Here is a 13,224-nt window from a genome sequence, read left to right as displayed (position 1 = left end):
ATTGCACTTACATCTGTCAGATCAATCATTATTGTCTGGTGATTAAACCAAACTATTTTCATTGCTAGTGTACTAAAATATGGATATTTTGTGAACATCATCTGGATACTCTGGACAGATAAATACATTGATGCAAAGGTATTTGAACGTACCTTTTTGGTATTCAATTGTCTGCTTTGCATCAGCTTCTTATAAGTCTCTTGACTGTAATTTATTTTGTAAAGCTAAAACATGGCCTTGGAAAAAAGTGTATTTGTAGAAATCCATTTGTCCTTCAGGAAGCTGGGTCCACTTGTTAATTTTCATGGCTGGGATTAGCACAAGGTGTTATTTAAAGTAGAGAATAGTAAATGTGGAGTATTTAACTGGAGCTTTCAACAGAGGTTTTTTTTTTTCCTGAAGATAAAGCCTTACTCTAAGTATTCATCCTTTTGATGTATTTAATGATGATGGAGTTAAATGATGATGTAATTAAAAAAAGTGAATAGTAATGCTTAGAAATTGGGTGTTTGGTACATAAAAAATATAGAAAAAGGTCTTTGAATGGAAATCAGGAGAGGATAGTCATATGTCTGCGTCTGTTTACGTCTCCTCCGAGTTGATAGCCGCGTGTGCTGTCTTTCTCTCCTGGCAGAAGCCCGTGGAGTTGATGAGGAACTGCTGGGAGTCGGGAGCCGCCTGGAACACGATGCCCTACCCCGCTCCTGGCCTTGGGAAGTTGTGAGCTGCTCATGTCCATAAGGAGGAAGGATGGCTCATGGAATTCCTTCACAAGGCAAAGTTACTATAACGGTGGATGAATACAGCTCCAACCCGACGCAGGCGTTCACGCACTACAACATCAACCAGAGCAGGTTCCAGCCTCCGCATGTGCATATGTGAGTGCTGTGCGTGTGTGGCTGCGTGCGTGCCGAAACTGGGAGCTGCTGCTGGAGGAGTGGGTTGGAAACTGGGAAAATTGGTCAGTCGCGGTAGCTAGTAGGCGAAACGGTTGTCAGATTTCTTACATAATGTATTTGAGTAACGGTGCTCCATCCCCTCCTGGAGGTAACTGTTCCCGCCTAAGGCGCGGTGCCACCGACTTCGGGGAAACTTGCCCCGACGATGACTAATAGGGCACTTTTTCTGAAACACTTTACTGATCTCACTTTAACTCGCCTGAGGGACCCATTGCTTTAAAATTTAAGCTCCCTTCCCCCCGCCCTTACCCTCAGCTGCGAAATAGGCCTAATTGGGACTAATTGTACCCCCTGATCACTGAATCCTTTGTGCTGCGGGTTGCGAGTGGAACGTGTGCCGCATGCGGCATTCCACTCGCAACCCGCGGCACAAAGGACTCGGGGGCTGCCCGGTGGTTCCTCCCCAGAAATACAAACGCCGCGTTAAAACCACGTCCCCGGCCCGGACTGCAACGAGCGAGAGCATGGGAAGGGGGGACCCGAAGCCTCCATACCTCACCTTGTTATTCCTGGGCATTGTGTGACCCGCGGGATCGTTCAGCTGCACAGGACCTGGGCTCAATGGTTGGTGTTAAGAGCTAAGTACCAGCTTTAACTCTGAATTTCCTTCCCATTGTTTAGTTAGGTTCGATCTTTATCGGTTATTTCTGCGCAGGTTCTTTTAACATTAGTAGACTGAAAAACACGTGAAACTAGAACAAAGACAAAGTCTCTTGGCCTCTTGTGTGCCATTGTTAGTCAGGATTTTGAACGATGTCACACACAATGAATTTGATAAGGATTTTGCATAATAAGGGGGGGAAAGTTTGCATTTTTGTTATGTAGAAGCCTTCCGGAAGAGTCACACTGTAGGAGTTCAGCACCTTCTAACAGGATTTCTTGTGGTTACAGTCTTCCTAAAGGCATCCTTTAGGAAAGGTGCTGAAGAGTGTGGTGGGTGTGTGACTTCTCTGAGTGGGGAAAGTTTTCGTTAATTACATGTGATTTATTACTGCAGCAATGACGTAACTCTTCTTTTAGAAATATTGCCATTTCTTGATTCGCTTTTCAGTCCTTTTGTCAGGAAATTGCTGTTGCATATTTTGCCCTTCAGACTGCACTTCTGACTGACATTAAGTACAAATTGTATGTGGAGAATGAATTAGGAACAAAGAAAAGAAATGTGGAAAGCAGTTTTAAAGAACCCCTTCTTACACTGATTTCAGTGGAAGCTGATTTTTAGGATTAAGTGTGGTGCTTGACGTTTTAAATATTGCTCATGCTTTGGTTCAAAAAGTCGCAAACACTTAAACAGCTACTTCTCTGGTAATCTGTGGGTCTCCGATGATATTGAGTTGACAGATGTCTTAAGAGATATTTTACTTGTTTGAGGAAATTATTGAAATACTGAAAGTATAAAGCACAATATAGTGATGGTGTTTTATAGGATTTTTAACTAAAATATTGCAGCTTTCTTAAAACCAGTCATTTGGTTTCAAGGAAGAGAGTGGCGTATGAGAAGGGAGATCAAAGTTTAGAAAAATTGGAAGAGATTTAGTCAGATTTACAATGGAAGCAAAGAAAACAGTGTTGCAGTGCAGGAGGTGAGTTCAGCTGTTGGCCTGGGTAGTGAGTGAAGGGTTCTAGAAAACCTGTTGAGGAAAAAAATGGCAGGATTGTACCAGGTGTCCAGAGTTGTGGCTGGAAGAAAGTGAGAGAGTGAAGGTATGACTAAGACTGTGGGTCGGTGGAATGGCAGGAATTGTAGTTAGTTCTGGGGAGGAGACTAGGTTATGTGGTAAGTTCAGAAGGCATCCTTGTTTGTCTTCCTAAATAGAGGTGTTCTGCGTATTTTCGACAGACGTTATCATAAAGTGCGAAATCTGAACAGAAAATTGGTAATATTAACAAGCCGTGATCTTTTTACCCTGTTGTATCTTTGCTAGTGCCACGTTGCTGCAGCTGCCAGAGTTGTTTTGATTTGATTAGGTTTTACAGCCTGCTTTTCATTTTTTTAGTATCTTAAAGTAATGCATGTGTTTATTTTTTTTCCGAAGAGGGAGTTTGAGGTGGTTTTATTCTTCTCTGGTGAAAAATCTGTGTAAAACGTCATGAGATGATGAGAAATGAGTAAAGAAAAAACGCCACAGGAACTGAGGGTTATGACGTGTCCAGGAGTAGCTGGGCAATGTACCGGCGTGGCCCTGCTGCAGACCAGCAGCTGGGTGCAACTTAAGGATGATGTTATTTCCGAAAGGAAATACTTTTTTTTTTTTTTTAAGTGATTTCTTTATGGATATGCATCTTCATGTGCGAAAGTTAGAACTGGATTCTTGGCATATCCTGAGCCGTTTATGTTTCTAGTATCCTTTGGGCCCAACTCGCATCTCACACAGACAAAGCGGAGAATCCGTGGAAGATCACTGGCACAAACCCGCGTTGCGGTGATGCTGGTGTTACTCTGCCTGTGTGCTCTGCTTTTTCTCCCACTTTCTTTCTGTGCCTTTCACATGACACTGTCACGTAGTTCAGTCAGGAGGAGTACAGTTCTCTTTTCTCATCTTTATATGTATTTTTAAACCAGCACTAAGTAGTGAATTTCTTTAAGAGTACTCTTGGGTAAAAAGCAGGGTATTAAAGCTCCCTTTGCTTGGGCTGGCTGTGACAGATGTTTTGCCAGTTACTTACTGGCAAAACTGGCGTCTGAAGCAGTTTGTCCAGTCTTTGTATTTTATTACTCTACTAATTGGTGTTTGAAGAGGTATTCTAAACACAATTTTTACTGTACAGTTATTTTGGATAAGGGGTTTTCATGTTAAATGTTTTTGTCATCTTGAAGCAATGCTCTCACTCACAGGTTTCACTTCTTTTTCTGAAGATGTTACAAAGTGTTTGTATTTGAATGCTTTGTACAAGTCCTGTTTACTTTCCGTTAGTTTTAATTAACTGTGTCACCTTAGTTCCCTGTTTTAAAGGGCAGCTGCAAAATAATAACAATTATAATGTGCCTTCCTTTGCTTCTCAATGATGATTATTCTTCTGAAAGTCTTTGTACTTTCTCATTTTTTTTGTCAGGAATTGTGACATCAGAGGCAAATGCTTCTTGCTTTTTCAGTGGAGTGCTGCAAAGTATTGTAAGATTATTTTTTTTTTCTCTTTTCATTTTTAAAAGAAGCTTGTAAGCCTATTTAGACCCTTGAGAGAGATACTCTGGTCAGTGGTGCCAGCAGTACCAGTGAGCAGCAGTAGGACGCAGCCTGGGGACAGGATGGGCACACACGGCAGGAGCTGGCAGTGGGGCAGGTATGCTTTAAGCTGCAAAAGGCTTCATCCTGGAAAACACAACCTCAAAGTAGAGCAGATAGAGAAAATTTCTACTATCATAGGCAGAAAAAAGTAAAGAGAAGATAATTGAATGCATCAGCTATATTTGTAATTTGTTTAAGGTGTTCTCTCTTTTTTTGTAAGACTTTTTTCCTGCAGCTTTACAGCAGCTGCCACAGTAGGTCTTTAAAACATTTTAATATAACAGGAATTACTAAGGCTCAGTTTTGTGGAACAATCCCATCTCACCCTTTTTTTTTTTTTTTTTCTCAATCCAATGGAAAGATGCTGGGAACAAAATAGGAGAAATCCAAACAGAAAATTACTTACTCACGTTTTAACCAGCAGGAAAAATCTTCCTGTTTAGGTACAACACACCATTTAGTTTTTTGGGGGGAAACGGAGGACAAAATAAACTTTGTGTATCTCTGTGGAAACGTCCATTTTGATAGACCTGGCTGGTGAAGGAGTTTTGTGGAGGTAAACTAGCTGTAGGCCGAGCCTTTTAGTGGACTTCATTACCTTTCCTCTGCTCTCACCACAGTGGCTTAGTGGCTTGGTTTTTTTGATTCTTGGAATACATGCTAAAACTCTGTTACAGTTTAAATTCAGTAGTAGGGGAATAAGAGAGATAGACGTTTATGTGCCAGAGAAAGTCTTCTAAATGAGCTTATGCATACCTGGAGATACATTGAACAATCTGTAACTATATAATTTTACTACCTTTGCTGTACTGGAGCAATTCCCCATGTGAATATTCTTATTTTAAAGGACGAGCATAAACAGCATTTTATATTAGTAGAACTATATATGTATAGTCGAATAAAGTATTTAAATATATGTGTGCAAATGTGTATAATAATAGTAATATAAAAATATAGCTGTATAATCATAGAAGAAGAAAATTTTCAACTACGATGAAGCTTTAAATTGTTAAAACTGAGAGAGTCTTCTTAGACTACTAACCTTGAGAAATAGGATCTGGAATACTTCTTTTTTTCATGGGGAAGCCATTCCACATTTTACAGATTTTAAAAACTCCTGCTGATCTTAGTGGTAAATCACACATTTGTTTTGTAAAATTCTCAACTTCTGTTTCCTATAAGATGTGTAATATTTAGGGGGATTTTATTAGTAGAATATGGACTAGTTTGGCATATACAGGATAGTGGAGTGCATACATATAATAATATTGGTTGACAGAATACAGAGATTCAGTGCTAAGCTAGTTAGCTACAGCGAGTGTGACTGAGCAAACTGTTTCAGTTGATAGTGGTGTGATAGGGGATCATCATTTTGGTGGATATTGTTGCTCTGCTCCTTACTGACGCTTCTTACAAAACCATACGCAGCTCATGATCACCTAAGATCCTTTTCACTACTTTTCTAAATAGATAAATAAATAAATAAAGCAATCCCTGAAACAATCAATCAAGTCATGAAAACAGGAGTACCTTGAATGAGTGTGGTTAAAACTTGAGCCTAACTTTTGGGTGCAGGGATTTTTACTGGGGTCACAGCTCACAGTCAGTCAGTCAGGTTACCTTTCTGCCGTTTTAGTCTCCTTTCCCTCGCTGGTCCCTCCGAGGCGAGGGTGGCTACTGAAACGTGGTGGGTTAAGTGAAACAAACGTGTTTTTCTTAAGCCAACAGCAGCAGCCCTTCAGCAGCTGCCCCACAGCAGCTGAGCTCTCCCTGCAGTGGTGGTGTGGGGGGGATTCCAGCAGAAAGACTGGGAGCATGACACCTGGAGGTGAGAATCCTTACAGCTGTCCCCCACTGGAGAGGAGGACCATTAACTGATTGCATTTGCTGATTCTCCTGCCATAGAACAATGGAAGACAAGTTGCAAAGATACTAATTTTAACTTACTGAAATGTGTGTATCTGTGTGAGTTAAGATCTCTGCTGATCATAATGATTTTATCTTATTTAAAATTACTGTTTTTGTTAAAATCTGAGCGTAACATAAATTCTAAGCTTAATCTTTACATGTAAATGAAAATAAAAACTTTCATCAGGATACATTTATTTAAAGTCCTTTCAAATGCTGGAGTGGAGCATGCTGAAAGTGAAATGTTCATACAGTGGTGATATGAAGCTCAGGGATTGCAGTTTTATCGTTAAAACCCAGATTTAGTCCCCTTGTGTTGTGCTTATGCAGTGTAGTATTTTGAAAAAATGATTAAGTTTCTGATCTCGTTTTTTCTTGTCATTTACCTACCTTTAAAAAAATGTTCTGACGTCCCTGTAAGGCTGATGCTCTAAAAGTGCCAATATTATTACTCTGATAGGTTTAAAATATTTTTTTTTTGGTCACCGTCACTGTATTGGTTACTGTATTTCCAGATTGCCTGGTCCTGGTCTGGTTTAATTTGATGATAAAACCCTTCACCTCTAGCGCTAGTGGGAACAGGCTGCCGGAGCAGTCTCCTTACCTATCAAAATCAATCAGTCAGTCGCTCAGTGTGAGGTACCGGCCCCGCGCAGTTACCACTGGTTGTCTGAGTGGGAAAAGCTGTGCCTGTCGGTCACTTGCAGGGCTGGACGCAGGGGAAGTTCTTGATACACAGGCTTTGGCACTGAACCTGCTGCTCCCCAGCTGCTCGTTCCTGCCCCTGTGCCACACGCCTTGCCACCTCCCCAGTAGGGGTGGCAGAGCCTTTTGTGGGGCTGCTATATACAGCATATCTGGGTTACAAATGTCCATTGTGGGTGATTTTTTTGGGTTGTTGCTGTTGTTGTGGGCTATGGGAGTGGCCAGCAGAAGTGAGAGACAGTGAGCTTACAGACCAGCCAGCTGGCACGGATGGGAGGAGGTGGACATTTCTTCACCCTACTTCTTTGGTGATGGAATTGTGCTGTTAAGACAACACCTTCTAGAGTCAGTCTGTTGGCCCCTGTGGTAAATGCTGAGAGGGAGAAAGGAAGGAAATTGTTGAGATTTTATACACGTGTTTGTTAGCATTCTTTTATGCTCTGTTAATCATGTAAAGAAGCCTTCAGGTAACAAGTACTTTAATTGTAAGGCCCTTTCTTTTCAGTAGTGCCGTAAATGGAAATTTTCATTACATGATCTGATTCCATTGCCTGTATAGTTCATTTAGTGGTCAGTCATGCTTAGTGACGGTTGCCTTAGGATTTCGTGTCCACACACAACATACAGTGTGTTCTTCCTTATCAGGTGTGTGATGGGATCTGACCAGGAATGCTTTCTGCAGCAGTGATCCCTATCACAGTACCTTGTGCTGGAGAGACTGCTCACCAAGGGAGTTCTTTCCTGTGCAGTAGTTAGGCAAAAAAGAGGTGGATATACATTACAATCGAGATGCTGTACCATCACCGGAAGCTTGTAATTTATTTTTTTAAAATAGCAGGACAGTAGGGGTAGTGTTGTGGAAACAGCAGATTCTTACTTTTGTGTAACGCCTGAAGGGTGAGCATGTGATCTGTCCTGTGAAACAACTTTTAGAGCATAGATTTCCAAACAGGGCGTTAATACTTTACAAAACTTGCAGGCCCCACACTGGGAGTCTCGTTGTAGAGCTTTGTGGCACGTAATTTTCTCCTAGTGGCATAGTGAGGCTGGTCCTCCCTGCCAGCAGTGGTGGGTGAGCATATTCCCTGTGACAGGTGGCTATTCCAAGCCTCAGGAAAGTGCTTCAGCTACCTAGCACACATGATCTTATTTTATTTTATAAATCCCTGTCTGAATATCTTGTTGGACAAATAAGCAAAAGGAAAGCCCTGTAAACAATGTGGATTTAGAGGTCTATGTTAAATTACTATATGCAGCTTACTTATGTTTGATGTAGGACTATTTCAGAAGTGCTCAAGTGTTGGTGAATGTTGCCCAGGAAGTTCTCAAGTTTACATTTCCGATCTTGAGCTACCCATAGTGACTTAATTTCCAAGTCAATTGCCTAGCATGGGTATCCATGGAAAAAAATTAGAAATGGAGGGCCAGCATTGTCTCCTTCCCAAAACAGTGCCTGGTGAGTTTTGGTTTGAGTTCTGTAAAATGTGATGGCAATATAATATAAGAAAATACATGTGCTTAGGGGTAGTGGAAATACAGCGAGATCTTTTTAAAGGTTACTTCTTAACACCAAGGTCGCGGGCTCAGTCCCCATTTGGTCACCTTGTGTTGCCTGATCTAGTTGAGAGGCGTCCCTGCCCATGACAGGGAGGTTGGATTAAATGATCTCTAAGGTCCCTTCCAGCCTAGGCCATTCTGTGATTCTTGGAACAGACAGTCAGGTTTGGTGTAGGGGTTGGTTACTTGCATTGACCCAAGAGACGAGTGCTAGCGCAGAGAGAGGAGTGTCGACATCGGGCAGGAAGTCCTCTCAAGTCTCGCCTGGTAAAATCATTCACCTCTTAATTCATGCCAGCTTTTTTTTCCGAGGATTCCAGCGAGTTGTGAGTTTTGGTCCTTGAAGCAACGGCTTCTTGTTTCCAGTGATTTAAATCATGCTTGGCATATGCAGTTGTAGTTTCATGCACTTGAGTGTGATTGTTTCTGCTGCAGAAAACCTGATACTGGCTTTCTGGTCTTTTCTGTAGCGTGTACATGCAGTGCGTTGCAAAGTAGAGGAAGGAGTTAAGTGTGTCTGCATATGTACCTGCACGTATTTCATGGAAGAGATTTCAGAAGATAAAAAGAGCTCATTGTTTGATGCGTTTTGGAAACTCACATCTTGCCCATTTACTATTGGTTTTGATGTGGACCATTAAGATTGCAATTTTTAGGACTTGTATAGCAGAGGGCAAGTTTTGTAATATACTGCATGAGATTGTTTTTAGTTATGAGGAAACTGTAGCCAAAACATGTGTGTTTGGCTGAAGTCCAACTAATTCTGTTCTGTAGTAAATGCAACGACTTTAATTCATGATTTTTATTTTGACACCTTTTTCAAGCAAAAAGACAGCGTATGATAATCTTGTACCCAGTAACACATACAGTAGCTGGTGATGTGCCCGGAGCAGTACCAAGTGGCTAGAGCAGAAAACTACCTCTGGATTCCGAACAATAAACTTCAGGTACCTGGAGTTGCAGTCATTTTATTTATCTCCTGAAGAGTTGACCATAAAGCTTGGTCTTAACCTCCATAAACCTGGAGATTTCTCCCAGCGTATGAGCTGTTTGTATCCTGCAGAAGCTACTGCATGAAGCCTGACTGGAACAAAGCGCTGGTGGGTGAGCGCTGGTGTCTCCTGCTGCTGCTGCGGAAGCTTTCAGGATGGGGCTGGAGAGGATGGCCAGAGAGCAAGTCAACCCGTAATCCCTAAGTACCGCTGTCCCCTTCAGAACTGTGGTGGATCCCCAAATACAGCTGGCCCCTTTGGAACTGTGATGGATCAAGTCTGTTAGTTCTTTCTTGTCTTGTAGATCAGAATGCTGTCGACAGGGCTCACCTGTGTACTCTCCACTGACAGGGCAGTGCTTGCCACTATTTTTCTGTGCTCTGTTTTCTAATGGGTGCATTTTCTAAATTTAAATAATTATGTTGAGAGGGGAGACAAATAAGAAAATCCCAACTGTTCTGTTTTTACCAAAAAATTATTTAAACAATCGTGCTGTGTGGCGTTGTGCAAAATCTATTTTTGTCACACGTTCTTGATTCCATGTTCTGAGACTCGCATGCTGCTTGACATTCGGGCTGCAGAGATTCCACTGGATGTTGACAAGGAAAAACACAGTACTGGAGGCTTCCTTGCAGCACAGTCCCCGCTTACTGTACTGGGCATTAACTTATATCCAGCACATTAGACTTAAAAGCACACAGCCATTAAATGTAGCACTCCCTTCCCAGGAGGGCAGCAGATGGAGGGAGAATGGGGGAGGGAAGGAGAAAGGATCATGATAGAGGGACTTTTATCTGATGTATGTGTAAGCCAGGAATCTTGCTATTTACCACGTTTACAGTTTCTCTGGTGTAAGGAATTGAGTGTAGTGACTGGGAGCATCAGGGTCAGCACATTACTCCTAAACGTTTAGCTATTGTATCAGTTTATGGCAAGAAGAAGGTGCTAGTCCAATATATCTTCCCTCATGCTCCTTTTATATAGGGAGCACAAAGAAAAAAGTCATTACTTTTTAATTACTCTAGGCTTCTTTGTTTCTTAAAGCCCATTCACTTCTGGCCAGCAGTGAGAATTACCAAAGGATCATTTTCTTTCCTGTGAGTGGTGAAGTAATAGTTTTGGGGAAAAATAATTGTTCAGAATTAAAATTTCATGTGGTCCAGTGTATTTAATAAATTGGAGCCTGGTCCTATACTTGTTAAATGCAGTGATTAGTGCCACTGTTATTGCTTCCAGTGGGACAGGACCAGTGACTTAGAGGTGCCAGATGAAGTGACTCCCTCAGTTTTAAGCTATGATTCTTTCAAGGACTTCTTTTCTCTAGTTATAAACAATGTACATATAAGATTATCATAATTAGCAGATACTAAAGAAGGGGGAAATTTCATCTTTATAGTTTGTTTATTTTGTAAATTTTGAGTCAGCCAGGGATTAATTTTTCCTCCCGGTGGAAAGGAGTGAATAAATTAAAACTAAATAAATACATAATTTTATATATAAAAAAATATATAGAACTCAGGTGTAATCCTTGAAATGACTTAGAAGTTTTTGAAATAAATTGTTTTTCTTTTGATTATACGTATCTTGACATTAGTTTGATTTTCCATCATCTTCTGTTTGTTAAACAGTGATGTTTGCAGCTTTGAAAAGAAGGCATGTTTACAAGAACAAATTTTGTTCTGCTCTTATTATTCTATGCCTTGGAAATTTCCACTTAGGACACCTCTTTGGATTACTGAGAGAGAGTCAAGACTCACATTGCAAGTTCTTAGATCTTTTGGAGGGTATTTTAATTGTTTGCACAAAGTTGTAAGGCAGTTTTTCTCCTAAAATGTCAGTATAATGAGGCTACACAGATCAAATACTCTTATACAAGTTTCAGACACCCTCAGAGAATTAAAATGATGATGATAATCCTCTAGGGGTGGTAAATGATTATTTTTTTATTATTATTTTATTTTTTTCTTGCCATGACCTTTGGTGGCATTCTGCTTGCCTTTTTTGCATTGCTGCTTTGTGAGAGTGCTGCCGTGTTAATGGAACGATCACACATACTGTTCCTCTCTGAACCTTACCAACAAAATAAAGACCTTTAACTCATGGAATTTTCATCATTTGTTGCTAGTTACTGTTACTAAGAATTCTGCAATGTTTTTAAAATATGTGTAAATTCTGCAGTGTTTTTAAAATATGTGTAAATATGTTTTTAACATGTACTTAAGTAGAGCAGAGCCTTCATTTTCTCTGAGCCAGAGGAAAAACGAAATCCCTGGTATTGGTTTCAGGGAACTTAAATGGTCTATATGTAGTGGGATTTTGGTTTGTTTTCAGGCTCATTCTTTTTGAATATCATTAATACAGAGCATATTTTCCTGAAAAGAATCCTCACATTTAGTATTAGATTGCCAAGAGTAATATTAACTTACTTTGAAAATTATCTTTAGATCTTTGATAGTCTGTTCATGCTATCATTTAATACTGTGATATGCAAAAGTCACCATTTTCAGTGAGTATTTCTCTTAGGAGGTTTTTAAGACATCATTCGACAGAATGAGAAAGATCTTTCATGAGTTGTTCTATTCACTGCAGAGTGAAAAGGTGTAAACGGAAACACTAGAGTCAGGAAGCTGGTAGAGGTTGGTTTTTTTATTAATTGGTTCAGATTAAATAGGTGTCTGCAGAAGATTTGGTACAAGAAATGGCAATTTTCTGGATATATTCTTCTAAAGAGGCAATGCAATTTCTTCAGGGTCCAGACACTTGTCCAATAAAATGCAAGAGGAATGTGTTGGAGGTGCCTAATAGAGACTAAATGGAAGTTGAGAAATGGAATACTCAGAAAGAACCAGAGATAAGGTGTTGGCCTAAAGCATAGTGCTTGACACACCTTGCAGCTGTTTTTCATTTGTGACGATTTTACTGTCTGCATATGTGTTTAAAGGCAATCTTGCCCTAGCATGAGGTGCAGCAGTAATCTATGGCACGTTATTGCTGCAGCAGTAGTATCGGAGTCTGTCTTTCAGGTTTGTATGTGTTTTATTATTTTCTTAACAAAAGCTTTTTAGAGTTTGAGCTTCCAGACTTGTGCCTTGTAGTTGTTCACAAGGGAATCTGGCAATGCTGACCAAGAGGTTGTACGTTCGCACACTGAGGCAAGGTCATTTGAACCTTTCAGTGCTGTGGCCAGAACATCGCGGCTTTAAAGGCACACTTCTTTTAAAAAAATATTTATTTTATTTTATTCTTTACAATTTTTCTTCTACTGGGCTTAGTGTGCTTGTGAGCAGTGTCAGACAGTGCACTGGGAACGAATTCTCTTTCTCCACGTATGCACACAGAGCTATTGTAGTTACTGTTAGAGCTTCCCTCATAAGTTCCCCACAAATCACTGTCGACTCTTACCTGTAGGGACTTCACGTGGAACCAGGAGGGTAGGTTAGTCTCTGCCTCCATTCGAACTAGAGTTTCTTCAGAGAACACTGGTTGCTGTGGTGGTCTTTGTTACATGAAAGTCTGTATAGGAGTCAAAGCTCGGTCCTTTGTGGTTTTTTCAAGGCACCGAACAGCTGTCAGGGGGTAGAATTTCTGTTTGTTTAGGGTCATGTTAGACAATGAGCTCTAAATGAAAACCCGGGTACCCTGCTATCTATCCCCTGAGTCATCTAATCTTAAACAATATACTGTGCATTCATAGGGCATGAACAGTGCTGACAAGTATGTTCAAAGAATTTATGGATTTTTTTTTCTCTCTATTTTCCAAGCAGAGAAAGTAGATTATGTACCAGCTGCATGGGTGGCTGCTGGAGTTGTCATCCCCAGCGTTCTGATTTTAGCACCCTCCTGAAGGCTGTTACCTCTAGAAAGAACAGCTGAATG

At 40.7% G+C, this 13,224-nt stretch overlaps 1 protein-coding gene across 1 annotated transcript in view; it reads left to right on the top strand.

Moving 5' to 3' along the window:
• The first annotated feature begins 645 nt into the window (after positions 1-645).
• Positions 646-13,224, top strand: part of MPPED2 (metallophosphoesterase domain containing 2) — a 97,705-nt gene continuing 85,126 nt past the window's right edge. The window contains exon 1 of the mRNA XM_009877198.1: positions 646-878. Within this exon, the coding sequence (XP_009875500.1) occupies positions 751-878 (128 nt within the window). The 5' untranslated portion in view covers positions 646-750. The remainder of the gene's footprint in view (positions 879-13,224) is intronic.

This window comes from Apaloderma vittatum, unplaced genomic scaffold (assembly GCF_000703405.1).
Source record: "Apaloderma vittatum isolate BGI_N311 unplaced genomic scaffold, ASM70340v1 scaffold41410, whole genome shotgun sequence".
In the NCBI taxonomy this organism is placed as follows: domain Eukaryota; kingdom Metazoa; phylum Chordata; class Aves; order Trogoniformes; family Trogonidae; genus Apaloderma; species Apaloderma vittatum.
The sequence above is the reverse complement of the archived record's forward strand: the minus strand, read 5'-3'. Positions and strand labels throughout refer to the sequence as shown.